Source organism: Molossus molossus, unplaced genomic scaffold (genome assembly GCF_014108415.1).
Source record: "Molossus molossus isolate mMolMol1 unplaced genomic scaffold, mMolMol1.p scaffold_m16_p_3, whole genome shotgun sequence".
NCBI lineage: Eukaryota > Metazoa > Chordata > Mammalia > Chiroptera > Molossidae > Molossus > Molossus molossus.
Genome location: NW_023425366.1, coordinates 124,240,866 through 124,261,942, shown reverse-complemented (window position 1 = coordinate 124,261,942; position 21,077 = coordinate 124,240,866). Strand labels below are relative to the sequence as shown.

At 50.2% G+C, this 21,077-nt stretch overlaps 1 protein-coding gene across 2 annotated transcripts in view; it reads right to left on the bottom strand.

Moving 5' to 3' along the window:
• The window catches only part of ITGAL (integrin subunit alpha L), a 42,792-nt gene that overhangs the window by 8,352 nt on the left and 13,363 nt on the right, over nt 1-21,077 (bottom strand). For both annotated transcript variants that reach the window (XM_036278877.1, XM_036278878.1), the window contains exons 12-25: nt 16,229-16,380; nt 15,772-15,909; nt 15,119-15,316; nt 14,862-14,992; nt 13,202-13,362; nt 12,951-13,102; nt 11,247-11,336; nt 8,197-8,250; nt 8,034-8,107; nt 7,603-7,744; nt 5,589-5,699; nt 5,187-5,266; nt 4,988-5,074; nt 3,228-3,303 (exon numbers count right to left, since the gene is read on the bottom strand). In XM_036278877.1, coding sequence (XP_036134770.1) covers nt 3,228-3,303; nt 4,988-5,074; nt 5,187-5,266; nt 5,589-5,699; nt 7,603-7,744; nt 8,034-8,107; nt 8,197-8,250; nt 11,247-11,336; nt 12,951-13,102; nt 13,202-13,362; nt 14,862-14,992; nt 15,119-15,316; nt 15,772-15,909; nt 16,229-16,380 — 1,646 coding nt within the window. The remainder of the gene's footprint in view (nt 1-3,227; nt 3,304-4,987; nt 5,075-5,186; nt 5,267-5,588; nt 5,700-7,602; nt 7,745-8,033; nt 8,108-8,196; nt 8,251-11,246; nt 11,337-12,950; nt 13,103-13,201; nt 13,363-14,861; nt 14,993-15,118; nt 15,317-15,771; nt 15,910-16,228; nt 16,381-21,077) is intronic.

Sequence of the window (21,077 nt, the reverse complement as noted above, 5' to 3'; positions counted from 1 at the left end):
CACTCGATGTGTCCCTTCACATCAACGTTTCTCTCTCTCTCTCCTTCCTCTCTCTCCCTCCCACTCTATCTGTACAAAAAATGGAAAAATATCCTCGGGTGAGGATAAAAAAAAAACAAAAAACATTGAATTGTACACTTTAAGTGGGTAAATCATGTGGTGTGTGAATATCTCAATAAAGTTGTTAAAACACACACACACACACACACACACAGATGCTAGGAAGACATCCTGGTGGAGATGAGTGACAAGCTGCAGGGACAGGTGCACTGGAGGAGGAGGAGGGACGCAGTCTGAAGCTGTCAGTTGGAAGGGGGACGCTGGGAAAACTGATACCTAGCGGCCAGCAGCACCAGCCCAGGGCCTGGACCTGCTATGCGGGGGTGGTAGTGATGACAAAGCAGAAAACAGAGGGTTAGAACCGCGGGTAGAATCACCATTTACTGAGCACTGTGAGTGCGAGGCCTCTTCTGAGTCTCACTAAACGCATCACCTTATTTAGTTCTGTCAATATTCCTCTGTGGTGGACAACACTCCCACCCCCAGTTCACAGATGGGAGCACTGAGGCTCAGGGAGATGAGTTAATAGGTCGGACGTTATCAAGTACTAGAGCTGACCTTTCAACATAGGCTGACTCCAGAGACAAGAAGTACTATGCTCCATCGCCTTCCTTGGGTAACAGTGATAGTAATACTACTAAAAACAGACAATGTTGACAGATACCTTACGTGTCAAGTACTAGGCAAAGCACTTGAAATACATTTTCTCATTTGCTCCTTGTAACAACCCCATAAAGAGAGGGTTATTATCCTTGTTTTATAGATTGAAAAACTGAGGTTCAGAGAAGTTAGGTAAACTGCCCAAGGCCACACAGCTTTAAATGGCAGAGTTCAAAAAGATGTCAGGTCTGACTAAAGCCTGTGTTCCTTATCAGCGAGGGGAGCAGGTGACCATGAGGAAGGGGATTCTGTGGCCCAGCTCTCGCCTGTCCAGCTTATAATAAATCTCAATTAGTAGAGCTGACCTCCTTGTGGCAAAAAGGGCTCGACTAAGAGGAGTTTCAGGAAATAGGGAATGGGTTACCAGTGTCCCATATTGTGCCAGTTTCATTAAAATGGAGATCATCTTAGAGTCTTTAGCAAGAGTGGGTGGGGAGCCAACTGCTTGGCTTGAGATGCTGGAGGGCAGGGAGATAGATGGAGGGAGGTCTCCAGCCTCCAAAGGAAAGGGAAAGCTCACGGGATTTGAGCTGGGTCTGGGCCGAGTGAGGCAAGAATGTCAGGAGCTTCCGAAGCAGCTGGGCGATGGCAGGGCTGAGCACAGCACCCGCCTTCCCCTCCGGCAACCCCACCTCCCCAGGCACTGTGCCAAGCACGCCACAGGGAGAAAGGAACCCACTGAACCTCATGTCACCAGTGAAGTTCTTATTCCAAACTCCATTTGTGACAGGGGGAACAGAGGCATGGACAGCTAAGTCCCTGGCCCAAGGCCACAGAGTGTACAAACGGCAGAGTCGGGGTTTGGATCCATGCCTGGTAAAAGGAATGGCATGGCCAGCCTTCTGCGGGAAGCTCCAGCCATCCCAGGGAACAGCACTAGTGGCCAACTCAACTGGCTATTCCATTCTGTTGCAATGCAGGCGCATCTGACCTTCCCCAGGGCCACTCTCCCCCAGCACAGTCTACAGGGGAGATGATTCCGGCCTCTGTTCTGAAAGAGTCTAAACTGCTCTGGGTCCCTTTCCTGCTGGGCTCCCTTCCCAGTCTGCCCTGCCTCCGGGGCGGCCTTAGGGGACAAGTTCCTCTTTGGGCCTCAGTTTTCTCCACCGTAAAATGAAAATGCTGTTGACTGGTCAGTGCCTAATTCTCTCCTGAGGTTACCCCTAAAAAGTCTTACACTCCCAAGCTTTGGACTCAGGGAGGCCTCCTTCTTCCGAGTAGTGGGGATTGCTGTTACATACTGAACATGTTGCGTGAGAGATGACAGATCCTTGACTTAGAGGTTGAACACAGGGATCTTGGTATTCAAATAAGGGCTTGAATCTGACCTTTCCCCTATTAGCTGTGTACCTTGGGCAGGTTACTTGACCTGTCTGTGCCATAGACTTCTCATCTGTAAGACGGGAGTGCCAGTGCTTCGCACAGGCTACGGGCCCACACAGGCTACGGGCCCGCACAGGCTACAGGCCCGCACCGGCTACGGGCCCGCACCGGCTATGGGCCGCACAGGCTACGGGCTCGCACAGGCTATCGGCTCGCACAGGTTATGGCCCGCACAGGCTACGGGCCCGCACAGGCTACGGGCCGCACAGGCTACGGGCCGCACACGCTACGGGCCCGCACAGGCTACGGGCCGCACAGGCTACGGGCCGCACACGCTACGGGCCCGCACAGGCTACGGGCCGCACACGCTACGGGCCCGCACAGGCTACGGGCCCGCACAGGCTACGGGCCCGCACAGGTTACGGGCCGCACCGGCTACGGGCCGCACACGCTACGGGCCCGCACAGGTTACAGGCCGTACAGGCTACAGGCCCGCACAGGCTACGGGCTCGCACCGGCTATGGGCTCGCACCGGCTATGGGCTCGTACCGGCTACGGGCTCGCACAGGTTATGGGCTCGCACAGGTTATGGGCTCGCACAGGTTATGGGCTTGCACCGGCTACGGGCCCGCACCGGCTACAGGCTCGCACAGGTTACGGGTTCGCACCGGCTACCGGCTCGCACAGGTTATGGGCTCGCACAGGCTACCGGCTCGCACAGGCTATGGGCTTGCACAGGTTATGGGCTTGCACAGGTTATGGGCTCGCACAGGCTGCTGTGAGAGTTATGCAGGTTTTGTACATAAGCACCAGGCACAGAATGGGTTTGGTGAGTAGACAGGGACCCTGTTTTATTTGCTAGGCCCAGAGCCTAGCAAAGTACCTACACGAGAACAGTGGCTCATTAAATGTTTGAATGAAAAACTAGAACCTCTCTCTGAGTCCTTCTAGTTCTCAAGTTCTGTGATTGATTCTAAAAATAATGTATCCAGTGGTGGGAGGGAGTCGGTGACTGTGCTCCACTGGGAGCACTTGGGAACCATTCAGAAAGGACGGGAGAACCAGGTGGAGGGCTGGACTCATGGAGGATGAGACTGTGTCTAATTGGTCTCTGCATCCTGGGTCCCAGGTGGGGCTGAATAAATGTGTGACCTGTAGGGACCTTTTCACACTGAGATTCCTACCTGGTAGATGTGCTTGACATGGTGGACCTTGGCACCCCTGGGGGTGAAACTTATGTAGAATGTGGAGTTTTCCAGGCTGTGGAGAGAGAGAAGAGCAGAGGTAGAAGGTGGAGAAGACAACAACACAGAGGAAACCCAGGGGGCCTGGGCCAGGGGAGCTTTGAGTGGCCAGTGCTGTGCCAGGGGCCTCTCTAGCTTGACATCATGTAATCCTCATATGCCCTGCTCTTTCCCTTTGGAAACTAAGGCTTGTGGGAGGGTCAGTCTCTTGCCCAGAGTCGTGCAGCGAAGGGCCGGGACTGGAACCCAGTGGGTGTGCCTTTGGAGCCATGTTCTTCCCACTTCCCACTCGTCTCCTCGAAACCGCGCCAGCCACTGGCTCTGGCTCCCACCCTTTCTGTCCCTGACCTTCCTAACTCTTTGACCTGGCTACTCACCTACACAGAATCTATCAGAGGCTCGCAGCTTCCCACAAGGTCAGGTCCAAAGCCAGATCCCATCTGCCTGCCTGCTGTCCCAACGCAGACCTGCCGTCTCCTGAGCCGCTCGCTCCCTGCTCCCAGATCTGCCCGACTGCCTGCTGCCTCCATGCCTCACGCAGGCTGTTCCCTCCGACGAGAATGTCCTCCCTCCTCCCTGGCCCCAGTTCAAGCCTCAGCTTCTCCAGGACCCCTTCCATCTCCCTCTGTCCCACATTATCTTCCCTGGCTCTAGTTTCACATCACGCTTCTGACGACATCATTGTTGGGCATTTGTGTTCCAAAGCACCAGAGGCCCTGGCTCAGGCACTGGCGCCCTCTCACTGAGCCAGCGTAAAGGGCCGCTCCCCTTCTCTGGCTTAATGTCCTTTTCTGTAAATGAGAAAATCCAAGTAGTGACCCCCATGGGTCCTTCCTTCCACAATATTCTGAAACTCACTGACTGTGTATGTGCATGAGTTTGGTCCTGCCTATCTGAATATAAACTGTGTGGGCAAGGGCCACCGTGAAAACCTCTCACCTCTACTAGCAATGCTGGCCCCAGGAAGGAAGGGGACGGAGCACAGCTGAAACAGTAAAGGGCTTGGCTGGGGCCTTGGACTCAGACTTAGGTTCAGATTCCTGCGTCAGTACTTCCTCGGCGTAGGCCTCTGGGCAAGTTCCTCCCCACTCCGAGCCCTGGGTGCTCATTAGTGAGCTGGGCGGAGGCACAGCTGCCTCTGGAGGCGCTAAAGCCCAGGGAAAGCCACCAGCCTCGGTGCAGCTGCAGAGTCTGACGGAAGGTCAGCATTCAAGGTGCTTTTTCTCCATCAGTAAATGCTGCTCTGTCTCAGAACTCTTTTGTTTTTTTATAAATCCTCACTCGAGGATATTTTTGCACTTATCTTCAGATAGAGAGGGAGGGAGAGAGAGAGAGAGACATCGACATGAAAGAGACACACTGAGTGGCTGCCACCCACACGACCCCAACCGGGGCCGGGGACAAACTGCAACCGCGGTACCTGCCCTTAGCGGGAACTGAACCCGGGACTCTCTGGTCCACGGACCGATGCTCTAACCGCTGAGCCAAACCGCCAGGGCCGACTCAGAACTCTTAAAGGCCCTTCACTCTTCTGAGTGTTGAAAACTGTTGAGATTGTAGCTGGAGTCAGTTCTAATTACCCTGAAGCTGGGGGACTTAGAACAGGGAGGGGGCTTTGAGGGACAGCTCGGGAGGCAAGGTCTGGGCCCTGGGTGGGAGGCTGAGGTGGGAGGAGAGGGTTAGGTGGGCTCATGACTCACTCTTGGGTGAGGATGTGGATGGGGTACAGGACTGGAACACTGGTGGTGGCCGAGTTGTCCTCCAGGAGGCCCGAGTCCTCGTTGTCACTGCATTGGGGCAAGGGAAAGGGCAATATTACGAGAAGGGCTTGGCCAGAACTGCATGGCAGCCTGAGACCAGGGCAGCAATGCTGGTGGGGGCCTGCCTGGGCCTGCTCACCAGCTCACATTGGCGTGTAGATTGACGAAGTCCCCCCAGGAGCTATTCAGCAGTGTGTAAAACATCACCTGGATAACAACCTGGCAGGGAAAGAGAAGGAGATGAAGAAGGAAGGGCCTAAGCCCCAGGGGGCAGCCTTAGCACCTCACAGTCCCTGTACCCAACCACCATAACAGCGACCACTCATGGAGTGCTCACTACACCTCAGCTCTGGCCTTGGGGTTTGATCCCCGTCATCCGTGGTTAAGTTGTGCGTGTGTGAAGCCACAAGATGAGTAACCCCACTCATGACACAGTCACGTCTGCACATGTCTCCTCTGTGGCAGGGGTGGGGTAAGCCGATCACCTGCACTCTTCCCCGGAGCCAGGAGCCCCCTCTCCGCCCGAGCTCGAAGCACTCACCGAGCTGCCTGCTTTAAAGATGGGAGAGCTCACGTTGCAAGAGAGGCTCCTGGTCAGAAGTTGGGGCACCTCAGGAAGCTCCTCGCAGCTCACAGGTACCTGGCTGTGGGGCTGGGGGTGAGAAGAGAGAGAACAAGTTTTTTAGTTGTCAAGGCTAAGCGTTCCCCAGAGGCCACCAACCCTCAGGGCCCACCTCCTCCGGCTCTGTCCCTTTCAGGGCACATTCTCAGCGAGGTGGGGCCAAAGAACCAGGGGCACAGCCAAAGGGTTAGTACTGAGGTGTTCACTGCAACAATATTTATAATAGTGAAAAACTGGAAGTGATCAAGCAGTTCAAAGAGATAGAAATGATTCAGGAAATTGTGATACAGTTACAGGAGAGGATATTGTGAGGTTGTTAAAATGCTGCTACATCGACACATTCAGCAACCATTTTTAAAAAGAATTTGGTCCTGGACTAAACAGCATGAAACATTTATCTCCATCACATTCTGTGAGGGACAGGTTCAGCCTCGGATGGAGAAGGGACCTAGATAAGGAAACAGAGGCTCAGGGAAGTGAAGTGGCTTCCCAAGGTCTCACAGCTGGGTAAGGTGGCAAGGAACTTGAACACGGGTCTGTTTGACTCCAGATCTCAAATTCTTTATACCTCTACTGGATACCCCTTAAGGAAGCATTTAATGTTGCTGTATAAAAAGAATTCCAGCCCTGGTTGGATTGCTCAGTGGTTAGAGCATCGACTGGTGGACCAAAGAATCACGGGTTCGATTCCAGTCAAGGGCGTGTACCTCAGTTGTGGTACCTGGTCGAGGTTGTGTGAGAGGCAACCAATCGATGTGTCTCTCTCACATTGATATTTCTCTCTCTCTCTCTCTTTCTCCCTCCTACTCTATCTGAAGATAAATGAAAAAAAAAAATGTCCTCAGGTAAAGATTTAAAAAAATAATGATAATAATTCCAGTGTCCATGGACAGATGAATGGATAAACATTGTGGTCTATCCATACAATGGAATACTACTTAGCCTCAAAAAGAAATGAGTTAGTTGGAGCATTGTCTTGTACACCAAAAAGGAATGAAATTTATACGTGAACTTCAAAAACATTATGCTGAGTGAAGGAATACAAATACAAAAGGACAAATATATGATTCCACTCATATAAAATATTTAGAATAGGCACATTTATAGAGATGTAAAGTAGATTAGAGGTTACCATGGGGAGAAGATGGGGAACAGGAAGTTATTGCTTAATGAGTATAGAACTTCTGTTTGAGATGATGAAAAATACTGCAAATAGGTGGTGGGGATGGTTGCACAGCGTCATGAATGTACTCAATGCCACTGAACTCTATAATTGAAATGGTAAATTTTATATTATATATATTTTACCACAATGAAAACATTTTTAAAAAACGGGAAAAAAATATGGAGAGTAAAATGCCAATTCAGTTAAAACAAATACAGAATAAATAAACATATGATGTAATTTGTATATATAAACAGAAGGATAAACACCAAAATTTTAAAGGAGTAATTGCTGAGTTGTAGAAGTATGAGTGATTATCCTCTTTAAAGTTCTCTGTAATTTCCAAATTTCTGTGGGGATCATGTATTACTATTGTAATAACAATTTAAAAAATGCAAGTTGTATTTAAACCAACACAGGTCTCAAAACCACGTTGAGGAGGGAGGTAAACCGGTGCACATCTTCCTGGTCACCAGGCCCAAGAGCCTCTGTCACGCTCCATTTCATGGGGCCCTCTCACTAACCCTGCAGGTGTCCCCAGCCTCATTTTTAGGTTGTGAAAACTGAAGTTCATAGAAGGTGAACCTCATATCTCACGTCATATAATTGAGGGTGGCTATCAGGCTGCGAACCCACATGTGGCCCAAAGACCTCTGCATGCCAGCTGTTGCCCATGTGCTCGGCTGTCCTGGCCGGCAGAGGCTCCCAGAGGGTAGCAGAATCGCAGGGACGAGCAGGGAATGTGGGCAGGCCTGCCTTTTCGCTCACCTTGAGCATCTCCACTTTGCGGAAGGAGAGTCCCCAGGGGAAAGTCAGGCTGAGCTGGACCCAGTAAGCGTCTTCTCCCGAGTTACTCAGTGTCAGCTCCATGGAGAGGCTGGCAGAGGGGGTCAGATGCAGGACTCTGGACCTGGGGGGAAGGTCAGGGGAAAGTTATGGGAGCCAAGGCGAAGGAAGCAGGATCAGAGGTGGGGACTTTCAGAACTGAGGAATCTGGTAGTCCAGAAAAAATAAATACACATAAATAAGCTCCTATGCACAGGCTTTGCGTTTTGCGATCTCGTTTAATCCTGACAGGATGCCACAGACAGGGACGGCATTCCTCAGAGAGAAGGACGAAGGCCCAGATAACACATCTAGTGAGTGCAGGTGAGGGTCTGGGGAGCAGAACAGGAGAATGGGCTGGGAGCCTTACAGACCTTGCCGGGGAGAAGGACAGCCCCAGGTTTGCCTCACATTTCTTGTCCTCTCCACAGTTCTTCTCAAAAGGGATCTGAAAGGCCAAGAAGAAAGGACCAGGAGGCTCAGGCACCCAGACCCAGGCCCGACCCTGACCTCTGTCAGCCACTCTTCCCCTCTTACCTCCTTGGTCTCTGAGTGCGGCGAGGGTCTCAGGATGGGCTGCATGTCCTTGCCCTGTGAACACGGAGCAGTGGGAGGGCCGGGAGACAGGAGAGTTAGCTGAGGCAGCCGAACTCATGCAGGAGGCATGCAGTAGCTCGGGGCCTGGGGCTCAGCTGGGCTAACCCCTCCCAGGAACCACCACATCCCAGGGCAGGTCCCACCTCCTGATTCAGCCTCAGGGCCCCTGTGTAGGCCTCCTCTGGTAGCAGCTCCCTGAGGGAGGGAGGATCAGGGTGTCCATTCCCTCTCCTGGACAGAAGATCTGGGCCTTGACAGAGCAGCTCCCACAGTTCCTCCTAGCCCATCTCCTCCCCTGGCCGTAATGTCTGCTGCACACCTCGGGCTCGCCTGCCCGTGACCTCTATTGTGCTTCTCCTCAGTGCACCCCAGCTCCCCCTGGAACAGCTTTCTAGATCAAGGCCAGTTTTTGCAACATTTCTAGAGCTTCTGCTCAGACCAGGCCCCATGCTGAGTACTGGGTATACACCAAGAACAAAGTGGACACACTGTCTGCCCTCCCTATCTGGTGGCAGAAACGACCTCGAATCTTCAGGGTTACGATTGAACAGGATATCTTTGGAGTATGTAGAAGGAAATCTTACCCCACACTTGGGGACCAGGGAATCTTACTGAAGGAATGGCCTCTCAACTAAAGTCTAGAGGATGAGCAGGAGGGAGCCAAGTGAAGAAAATGGAGAGGGAAGAAAGAACAGACCACACGGCAAGAGAGAGTATGCCTGTGTAGGGACAGAAAGATACTCAGGCTGCAGCGCCATGTGTCAGAGGGGCAGGGTCCAGAGTGCCCTGGGCCTTGCAAGCCCTGTTAGGAGTTGGGACTTTATCCTGAGCGTAATGAGGTCATAGAATTATTTTGTGGGTTATCAGCTGTACGTTCTAGAGAGATTCCAGACTCTTTAACTTCCAGGTCACCTACCAAGCAGCCTCTAGACTCTTCCTTGAGGGGTGGGGGGTCCTGGCAGCGTTAGCTGACTGCTCAAACCCAACCTCAACATTCATACAGATTTCCACCACCCACTGGACCGCAGCCAGCCCCCAGTGGGCACTCAGGGCCTCTGTCTTGCTCAGTTTCCTTCTGCCAGCATCCAAGCCCACCTCCCATTTGCCTTGAACTTACCACCATACCTTTCCCCATGCTGTTCCCTTTGCCTCTTCTCTTTCCACCTACCCAAAGTCTGCTCATTCTGCAGGATCCAGGGACAGTGCCACTTCCCCCAGAAAGCCTTTTTTTGACAACTGTGATCTCAGGTCTCTTTTCTACCCTAAATTCCTATATCACACAGTTTGGCTTTTTAAAATTTAGTGCAGATGACAGACTGCTGGTTGTCCCCATATATCCACCCTCACCTTCTACATTTATTTATTTATTTATCCTCACCCGAGGACATTTTTCCATTTTTTGTTCAGATAGAGTGGGAGGGAGAGAGAGAGAAACATGGATGTGAAAGGGACACAACAAGTGGTTGCCACCTGTACAACCCAACCAGGGCTGGGGACAAACTGCAACCGAGGTACGTGCCCTTATCGGAACCGAACCTGGCTCTTTGGACGGCAGGCTGACGCTCTAACTGCTGAACCAAACTGGCCAGGGCACCTTCTACCTTTAAAGTAAAGCCTCCATTTAAAAAACCTGGCCAGCCCTGGCCGGTTTGGCTCAGCGGTTAGAGCGTCGACCTGCGGTCCTGAGAGACCCGGGTTCGGTTCCCACTAAGGGCGCGTACCTCGGTTGCAGTTTGTCCCCGGCCCTGGTCGGTCGTGCGGGTGGCAGCCACTCGATGTGTCCCTTTCACATCGATGTTTTTCTCTCTCTCTCCCTCCCACTCTACCTGAACAAAAAAATGGGAAAATGTCCTCGGGTGAGGATAAAAAAAAACAAAAACCTGGCCACATGACCATGTGTGTTTCTCAGGCTCTCTTTTATTTATTTATTTTTTATTTTTTTAATCCTCACCCAATGACATTTTTCCATATTTTGTTCAGATAGAGTGGGAGGGAGAGAGAGAGAGAGAGAAATATTGACATGAAAGGGACACATCGAGTGGCTGCCTCCTGTACGACCAACCAGGGCCGGGGACAAACTGCAACCGATGGAAAGTGCCCTTAGCGGGAACCGAACCCGGGTCTCTCTGGACCGCAGGTCGACGCTCTAACCGCTGAGCCAAACCGGCCAGGGCTTCTCGGGCTCTCTTTTAATTAGGTGTGACAATGTGATTATGTTGACTAATGAGATGAGTACCCTGCTAGTCCATCCATTATTCTTTCCCCTGGAGAGGCCCTAGAGCGTCCACCCTGATTCCCTTCTTCCCAATCTTGTTTTTCCAAATTTTTCTTAAATACAAACTCCCAAAAATTCCTTTCCTGCTTAAGTACGCCATATTTGGTTTCTATTGCTTCATTTAAAATTTTTTGTTGTTAATCCTCCCCTGAGGATATTTTTCCATCAAATTTTTTTTTCTTTTTTTTTTTATTCTCACCTGAAGACATTTTTTTGCATTTATCTTCAGATAGAGCAGGAGGGAGAGAGGGAGAAAAAGAGAGAGAGAAACATCGACGTGAGAGAGACACATCGAGTGGTTGTCACCCACATACCCCAACCGGGGCTGGAGACAAACTGCAACCGAGGTACATGCCCTTAGAGGGAACCGAACCCGGGACTCTCTGGTCCGTGGGCCGACGCTCTAACCGCTAAGCCAAACTGGCCAGGGCCCATCGAATTTTTTAGATAGAGTGGAAGGGACGAGGAGGAGAAAGAGAGAGAGAGAAACATCAGTGACAGAGAGACACATCCATTGGTCGCCTCCCAACCAACCCTGACCAATCCTGGGGATTGAACCCTCATTCCCAGGCTGACGCTCTAACCGCTCAGCCAAACTGGCCAGGGCTGGTTTCTATTGCTTTAAACCAAAGACTCCTCTATAATACAGTCTTACTAAATTAAATTTCTACTCTCCTCTATTTCCTATCAATTCCCCCAGCTGATCTCTCCTTACCGCCCATTGGTCTCCTGGTGTCCCTTCTTCCTCCAGGAGAGAGAAATTTAGAGAGACATTGATGGGAGAGATGAGATCCTGAATGCACACCTGAGGGTGATAAGAATACATCTTATGTCAAGAGTTTAGCCTTTGCCACACTTCCCAGTACATGCACACCTTATTCACGTTTTACAAATGATGGAATTCTAGTAATTAGTGGTCTTCTTTACTAGGAGTGGGATGACATTTACTGTGCATCGGGTTGCTTCTCAGCACAGGCCTCATTCCTCAGCCCCAACTCCGTGGCAGGCATCGCCAAGCTATCACCTTCTTCCATGGAGGTCTGACCGAAGTCCGAGCCCCCAGTCTTTGTCCAACTGCTCTAGGCAACCATTATCAAAATTTGCACAAGAAAAGACTATTCTAGAGTATCCTAGTTTCTTGAGATCAGGCAGGGCCTTAAGTCTTTTTTTTTTTTTTTTTTTTAAATCCTCACCCGAGGACATTTTTCCATATTTTGTTCAGACAGAGTCAGGGGGGGGGGAGGGAGGGAGGGAGGGAGGGAGAGAGAGAGAGAGAGAAACATCCACGTGAAAGGGACACATCAAGTGGCTGCCACCCGCACAACCCAACCAGGGCCGGGGACAAACTGCAACCGAGGTACATGCCCTTAGCGGGAACCGAACCCGGGTCTCTCTGGACCGCAGGCCGACGCTCTAACCGCTGAGCCAAACCGGCCAGGGCGGGCCTTAAGTCTTTTATGTAATTGCCAGGGCCGGACACTGGAACTCTGAAGGCACTCAAATCATATTCACCTAGTTTCTACCAAGTCGAAGAGGCAGGCATTAGTATCTCCACCATGAAGAGGGGGAAATAAGGTACAAAAAGGTGACACAGTTTTTCTAAGGAAGTGAACCCAAATCTCTCCAACTCCCAAGTCTAAACTTCAGTTTTTTCCAGCATGTCACAGTACCTCTTCACTGGCAAATTTATATTTAAAATTTCCAAGTCTTGTAATGGGGTGGCGGCATGCGAGGAGGCAAAAGGGCACTGAGTTGAAGGTATAAATGAAATAAAATCGAGTTGATAATTGTTGAAGCTGGTGCTAGATACTTGGAAGTTCACTCAACTATATTTTTAGAACTTTTGTATGTCTGAAAATTCCCATAATAAAAAATATAAAACCAACGTGAAGATCTTATACAACAATCATATGTCTCATGAATATTCAAGAGATCAGAATAATTACAAGTCAAAACTATTTTACACAGGGCTGTGATGAGCAAACTGAATTTGGGTGTTTCAGTAATTGTTTAAATCAATATTAACAAATCTTTTTCCTGAATGGCTGTGAATAACAAATGACAGTGTGTACCAAGCAGATAATGACATGCTACCCTGAGTGAATATTCTATAGCTCTTATAAATAATTGTGAAAGCTGGGTAGCAGCATTAATATATGATATATAAAAAGAGTAGAAAAAAATGGTAAGTATTTTATAATCATAATCATGTGGAAAATGCATCTCTCTATATATAGATCAAGGACTAGAAGAAAATACTTTAAAGGTATTATTACTACTGTTGTACAGTAGGGCAAATGGTAGTATAGAGAGATCAAAGTGACTTGCGAGTCAGCTGCGACCCAGAGCTAAGCCTTGCACCCAGGCTGCCTCTCATCCACCCCGTCACTTCCTGGAGCAGCTTTGCTGGTTCTCTTACCGGGAAGTGGAACCAGAACTTAGTGCAGGACTTGTCTATGGTAACAGCTGTGCTCCCGCTGAGTTCGTGTCTCCCTCCTGGAAACAGTCCCCGGCTTCTTGTTCGATGGCCATCCAGCTGCAGAGTGTAAGTGATGTTGGTAACCAGGAGTCCTGAGCGGGGTGAAAAGGAGTTGAAAGGTGGCAGATCCTGGGCCATACACCTGGATTTGGAGGGGCCGATGCTCTGGGGAGCAGGAAGACGGCACTGACCTTGAAACTGGAGGGTGAGAGGCTTGACCTGGAAACAGACTGTGATGTTAACTCCTTCCTTCTTCTTGTTGATGGTTGAGTGGGAGCACTCTACTTCATGCACTGGGATCTCGGCCGGGGAGAAGGACATCAGAGTGATGACGTCGACCACAGGCCGTGAGCTGCCGGGCATGAAACAACGCACTTTCTCCCTCGGCCTCAACTTCAATCCCCAGTCAGACCTAGAGCTCCACATATCAAAGTCCAGAGGCCTCCTCCCTCTCTAAAGCAGACCTCAACATCACTGTCCCCTTGCAACAACAGTAACAATAATAATGATAATTTATTAGGGCTCCTGGTTCAATCTAGCAGCCTTCTGACCCATTTTCCATACAGAAGAGTGAGCTTTTATTTATTTTATTACTTTTTAAAATATGTTTTTATTGATATTTTAGAGAGAGAGGAAGGGAGAGATAGAAACATCGATCAGCTGCCTCCTGCACACCCCCTACTGGGGATCAAGCCTGCAACCGGGCATGTGCCCTGACCAGGAATCAAACTGGGACCTCTCAGTCCATGGGACAACACCCAATCCACTGAGCCACTTCAGCCAGGCCAGAAAAGTGAGCTTTTAAAAAGAGAAATCATACGGAGCTACTTCCAGGCTTATAACCCTTTACTCGTGCCACGTGATACAGTAAAATGCAAACTTTTTACTATCCACGCCACACTGCCTTCCTCTCCAGTCGTATCTCCTAACACACTCTGCCTTAGCTGACCACGTTCCAGCCACACCTTACAGCCTGGCACATCCTGGGCTTTCTACCTGGAAACCTCTTACCCCAGACTCCTGCCAGCCCGGCTCTTTCTCATCTTTCATGTCCCAGCTCAAATATCACCTCCTCAGAGAGGCCCTTTTTGGCCACTCACACTGTAGTAGGTCTCTCCTGCTATTCTCTCTCCCAGGACCCTGTTCATTCCCCTCACAGCACTTGCAACTGCAATTATTTGTTTATGTTTTTGTTATATGCTTTCCCATACATACACTGTACTCAGTTCAGTATTTAAGACACAGCAGGTGCTCAGTAAATATCTATTCACTATATGATGTTACATGATGCCTCCAATAACTCTAAGATATGGAAAAGCAAGAGATTTAATCATCATTTCGAAGATGAGGAAACTGAAGTCTGGAGAAGCTAAGTAACTGGGGTAGGATCATCCAAGAAGTAAATGGCAGACCTGGCCCGTTTGGCTCAGCGGTTAAAGTGTTGGCCTGTGTACAAAGGGTTTCGGGTTCGATTCCCAGCCTGGTAGGGGTCAAGGGGAGGTAATTGATGTGTCCCTCTCACATCGCTGTTTCTCTCTCTCCCTCCCACTCCCTCTCTTCCACTTTATCTAAAGCATATGGCAAAGCTTCGGCTTGAATCCAGGTCACCAGTTTCTAAAGCCATGGTATTGCTTCTCTAGGTTTTAATGTCAGATAGGCCGGGGTTCAAATCCTAGCAGCTGCTTAACCTGGGGTAAGGCATGAGGTCTGTATAAAAAGAGAACCTGTCTCACAGGGTTGGAGGGAAGAACAAATGAGCTAATGCCTATAAGCAGTTCGCACTACAGAGTAACTGTTCAAAGGATGAGAGCTTCAATTATTATTAGGTGGGACTCCGGAGCCCTGTCTTACCTCAGCACGATCACCTGACCCTCAGCCCCCACAGCCACATCTGCCAGGCCGTCCACTCCAAGGTCCTTCACCCCATGGATGGAGCGTCCAAACCACTGAATTCCTGGCAACACCTGGGTCCCTTCTATCCGCTGAGACCAAGAGAGAAATTCATGCTAAGCTAGGAAGAGGACGGGCTGAAGGGTGGGGAAGGGTCAGTCCGGGGAGTGGGATTTGGGCTTAGACGCTGCCAGGCCCCGGGGAGCAGGGTACCTCACCTGACTTGGCTGGGGGCTCAGCCCACCAGGCTGCCCATTGAAGATGTACACAGCCCCCTGCTCCTCTAGAGGGGCTCCCACAGCCACGTCCACCAGCCCATCGCCATTGATGTCTGCCAGGGCAGTGATGACCGCTCCAAATCGCCCAAGGGGGTATCCAGGATCCCCCTGCAGTTCTGAGACCATTTCGAACCCCAGCTGGGAGAAGCAAGGTGACAGGTCCCACCTCAATCACTCAGCAAGCTTCCACAGGTGAGCTGTTTCATACGTGATGCAGCCCCTCACAGAGCTGGAGAGAGGCCATCAGATTCACCCGGGTTCAAGGCCCAGCCCACCTCTTGCTATCTACGTGACTTTGTGGCGTTGGAAGTCCCCAGCCTTGCTAGGCCGCAGAGTTCCCATTTGTCAGATAAAGCTCCCAGTAGCTGGCGAGGTGATTGTGAGGACCAAATACGGGCTCACATGCAGTAGGGGCTTGGCACTGGGCCTTGCACACAGTCTACTGCCAGTGAGTATCAGCTGCTGTTTGTCTGTTGTTCAAAGGTCTGATTAACACATGATCAAACAGGAAAAGCCTTTCACAATAACTGGGACCTGAGCAGGCCTGGAAATCTGTTTCTCCCACCCCCTCGGCTTGATGCCCTGGTCCCCACCTGCTTTCTCTGGTACATAAACACCCGGCCTCCTCTCTGCTCTCCATAGAACAAGGGGGCTCCAATCAGCAGCAGCTCTGTTTCCCCATCTTGGTTCATGTCAATGCCACACAGCTCACCACCGAAATAAGAGCCAATCTGCAGAGAGAGGAATATGTTTGAGGAGGAGCCGGTGAGCAGGATACCCCTCTTCCTCAGGGGTCTCCAATGAAAGTTTGCATCTGGATCCCACTGAGAGCCTGGATGAACTAAGACAAGTTTGTTTCTCTGAGGTTCAGTTTCTTCAACTGGCAAATGGAGATGACAAAGCTTACCTCAGAGGGTTTCGTGGGGGAACAATGTGACAGCGTTTGGCACAGGCCTGCCGTGCAGCAGGTGGGTAAGTGTTCAGAGGCAGCAGGGAGCATAGATGGTGTCATACCAGCCCCTGACCTGCAGCGTTCATGGACCTGCTCACCTGGGTCCCATTTATTATCTGGATCTGGCTCCATTGTCTTTTGTCCCTTGACTCTTGGAACAACAGCACCCGCCCCACATGCTGGTATCGAGGGGCTCCGGCTGCCAGCAGCGATGTGAGACCTCGGGAGGGCAGCCAGGTCACTGTGTAACCTACAGAGAGAGAGAGTGGGACTTGGAGTTAGCAACGCAACGGCTGCTGGAAGAAGGTAAAACCCAGGGGAAAAGGGGTGGAGACCCTCGGAAACTGGTTAGCAGCAAAGATCCATTGAAACATCCAGATCTTCTCCTGGGAATAGAAACCATGTGTTCCGAGGCTGCATTTCCCATACTGCGGACAACACACACTCAAGGAAAGAAGCCACAGCGTAAACATGGCGCGTCTTCCCGAGGCTCAGCTCACCTGGGGGTTGGTAAGGGAGACTACGTTTTTAAATACATAATAAAATAAAATGAGATATATTAGTAAAAAGAATGCGAAGTTTGCACAAATATTAAAGATAAAGCAGGACACCTGCGAACATTTCCTGCTTAAAGGCTACCTTCGTACATCACACCTCCGGTGGCGAGGTGCCAGCCCCTTCCCCACGGCACCCAGGACATGTCTGGGGGGATGCTGCAGGGAGCGGCCAGGAGTGAGGCCGGAGCCAGGGGCCACCCACAGGAACACTGCTTGAAGCCGCCGAGAGTGAGTGAGAAAAGCAGGGATGTCTGCGATTCTACAGCACGTGGGAGGAAGGAGGAAGGGACTGACCCCCTCCCCATCCATTCATGCATATTGTTGAAGCACAAAGGTCTTTGAAATCAGAGAGACAAGGTTTTTTATTGTGGTGGTTTGTTTGTTTTTTAAAATATGTTTTTATTGCCCGACTGGTGTGGCTCAGTGGTTGAGCGTCAACCCATGCACCAAGAGGTCACCGGTTCGATTCCCAGTCAGGGCACATGCCCAGGTTGTGAGCCTGATCCCCAGAGGGGGGCATGCAGGAGGCGGCCAGTCGATGATCTCTCTCATTGATGTTTCTCTCTCTCTCTTCCTCTCTCTTGAAAATCAATAAAGAAAAAAATTAAAAAAAAAAAAAAAGCCCTGGCCAGTTTGGCTCAGCGGTTAGAGCGTCGGCCTGCGGTCTGGAGAGACCCGGGTTCGGTTCCCGCTAAGGGCACGTACTTCGGTTGCAGTTTGTCCCCGGCCCTGGTTGGTCATGCGGGTGGCAGCCACTCGATGTGTCCCTTCACGTTGATGTTTCTCTCTCTCTCTCTCTCCCTTCCTCACTCTCCCTCCCACTCTATCTGTACAAAAAATGGAAAAATATCCTCGGGTGAGGATAAAAAAATAAATAAATAAAAAAAAATAAAATAAAATATGTTTTTATTGATTTTTTTTAGAGAGAGAGGAAGGGAAAGAGAATTAGAAACATCGATGTGAGAGAGATACATCCATTGGCTCCCTCCTGCACGCCCTCTACTGGGGATCGAGCCTGCAACTCGGGCATGTGCCCTGACCAGGAATCAAACCGGGACCTCTCAGTCCATGGGACCATGCTCAAGCCACTGAGCCACACTGGCTGGGCGAGAGACAAGGTTTTAATTCCAGTGTTACTACTTTCTAGCTGCTGAGCCTCAGTTTTCTCATCGAAAAAAAATGGGGATAACCCTGGCTGAGTGGCTCACTTGGTTGGAGCATAATCCCCTGCACCAGAAGGTTGTGGGTTTGATTCCCAGTCAGGGTACAAACCTAGGTTGAGGGTTCCATCCCCGGTTGGGGGACACATACAGGAGGCAACCAATTGATCTTTCTCTCTCTAAAAATCAATAAAAACAGCCCTGGCCGGTTTGGCTCAGCGGTTAGAGCGTCAGCCTGTGGTCCAGAGAGTCCCAGGTTCGGTTCCCGCTAAGGGCGCGTACCTTGGTTGCAGTTTGTCCCCGGCCCTGGTTGGGTCGTGCGGGAGGCAACCACTCGATGTGTCTCTTTCGTGTCGATGTTTCTCTCTCTCTTCTTTCCATTCTATCTGAATGAAAAAATGTCCTCAGGTGAGAATTAAAAAAAAAAAAGTAATTTAAAAATCAATGAAAACATATCCTTGGGTTAGAATTTTTTTTTAAATGGGGATAGAACCAACCTTATAGGGTGGTTTTAAGGAGTAAATAAGACCATTGCTATAAAATGCTTAGCACTATGCTAGAGATATCTAAACTAAGATCTAAAGGATAGTAGCATAATAGGCACTACAGATTATATGTATTCATACTTTATTCATATACTTGTACATGCGTGTATGTGTGTGTGCAGTGGGGTGAGTGCTTAACTAGACATTACATTTTGAAGTTATTTCTTCTTCTTTAGTGAGAGACATTGTCAGCTATTTTACAGGATGTTGAAGGACAAACAAACCACCTTGAAGGCGCTGGTGTAGGTACTTCAGGGCACTGCCTGGGCTGCACCACCAGTTCTGAGACCCTGGGCAACTGATTTAACCTCTCCAGTTTGTTCAGTTGTAAACTAGAGATAATAAAAATACCTACTCACAGGGTTGTTTTGAAGATCAAATACATTAATACGTGTCATGCACTTAGAACAGTGCCTTGCTCAGTAAAGAACGTCAAAAAAAGAAACAAATCACTGAGGCAGCCTCCCTTAGAAGGGTCAATGCCAGATGAATAGCACCAACTTTCCCGAGGAAATAACTTAATAAGATCCTAGTTTTGATTGTCTGGTAAAGGAGTGGCCCATCCCCTAGACAGAGACCCTGGATGCGGCAGGGTGGTTCTCCACCTCTGAGAAGGCAGAACCTGGAAGCAGTCCTTCCCAGGGCTCTTGGAGCCAGTTTGTGCCTTGGGACAGGCTGACTACATGAATGTGAACTAAAAGGGCTATAGCCTCCGAACATACGGTGAGACCCCTCTGTAGCCTGAGACTACCATCCCCTTGAGTAGACGAGCACCTACAGAACTGGGCCGGACAAGGCTGCAGCAGTGGCACCAGGAGGCAGAGGCGCACGGCAGCCATTGTGGGTAACCACACTGCTTTCCTCTGTGCCTGGCACCTGAGGAACTCTGGAGACTGAGTCAGCCTGGAGCTCCCGGCCAATTCAACAGAAGGAAGCCTCGGCGATGCTGCTGGTCCTCCTACTAACGAGGCAGCCTGTTTTAAAATGTACCTGGGGCCCGGCTGGTGTGGCTCAGTGGTTGAGTATTGACCCATACACCAAGAGGTCACTGGTTCGATTCCCAGCCACAGGCTCGATCTCTCAGTAGGGAGGCAGCCAATCAATGTTGATGCTTCTCTCACTGATGTTTCTCTCTCTCTCTCCCTCTCCCTTCCTCTCTCTAAAACATCAATTTAAAACATTTAAAAAGCCCTGGCCAGTTTGGCTCAGCGGTTAGAGCATCGGCCTGCGGTCCCGAGAGACCTGGGTTCAGTTCCCGCTAAGGGCACGTACCTCGGTTGCAGTTTGTCCCCGGGTGTCGGCCACTCGATGTGTCCCTTTCACGTCGATGTTTCTCTCTCTCTCTCTCCCTCCCACTCTATCTGAACAAAAAATGGAAAAATGTCCTTGGGTGAGGATAAAAAAAAAAATGTACCTGGGATTTAATTTAGAGGTATGACCAAGTGACAACACAAAGGGGTCAGAAAGAAGTTTTTACTCTCAGCTCCCCAAAGCAGCAGCAGGCAGGCCATGCAGGGCCACAAGGGGGAAGCAGCGACATCAGTAGGGGCGGGAGGGGGCAGGAGGAGGGAGGGGCGGGTATGGCCTAGAGCCTGTGTTGTGGTCTCTGAGGGAAGGAACGAGAGGCAGGGTAGGCAAACTTGAGCAAGTTTAGGATTGGACAGTTTGAACACTGTTGGCAGGCTCTGGGCTACAGGGGTGATCTTTAGGTGTTTAATGCGGGCCCTGGGGTGATTTAGGTCAGGGGGAATGTTGGCCTGGTTTACGAAAGTTAGATAGAGAGGGCGGTTGGGGCTCCAGGCTCTGGATTCACTGTCTGGCAAGTGCGAGGCCTGCTCACAGGCGTGCTGTCTGCTCTACGGAGCAATGAGCTGGCCCTGGGAGCAGTGGTCCCTCCAGAGCTAGCAAGGCCCCGAGATATCAAGGCCCATAAAACACAGAACATAAAATAACGATGAATACCCAGTTGAGGGGTTATTAAGGGAAAAGTTAAGAATGTTATAACCATATTTAATTTTCTTTTTAATCCTCACCTGAGGATATTTTCCCATTTTCAGATAGAGTGGGAAGGAGGGAGGGTGAGAGAGAGAGATAGAGAGAGAGAGAGAGAGAGAGAGAGAGAGAGAGGGAAACATCGATGTGAGAGAGACCCATTGATTGGATGCCTCCCACACGACCCCAACCAGGGCTGGGGATCAAACCGCAGCTGAGATACGTGCCCTTGACTGGAATTGAACCTGTGACTCTTTGGTCTGAAGGCCGAGTCTCTAACTGCTGAGCCAAACTGGCCAAGGCATGAATGCTATAACCATATTTAAACTCTGAGTTTGTTCATGCTGGTTGCTTAATTGTTTTCATTTTATTTTATTTTATTTTATTTATTTTTTTATTTTTTTATCCTCACCCGAGGATATTTTTCCATTTTTTGTACAGATAGAGTGGGAGGGAGAGAGTGGAAGGGAGAGAGAGAGAGAAACATCGATGTGAAGGGACACATCGAGTGGCTGCCACCCGCACGACCAACCAGGGCCGGGGACAAACTGCAACCGAAGTACGTGCCCTTAGCAGGAACTGAACCCGGGTCTCTCCGGACCGCAGGCCGACGCTCTAACCGCTGAGCCAAACTGGCCAGGGCTCATTTATTTATTTTTTTGAAAGTCAGTCTGAGTGACTCTCTGGCCCCTC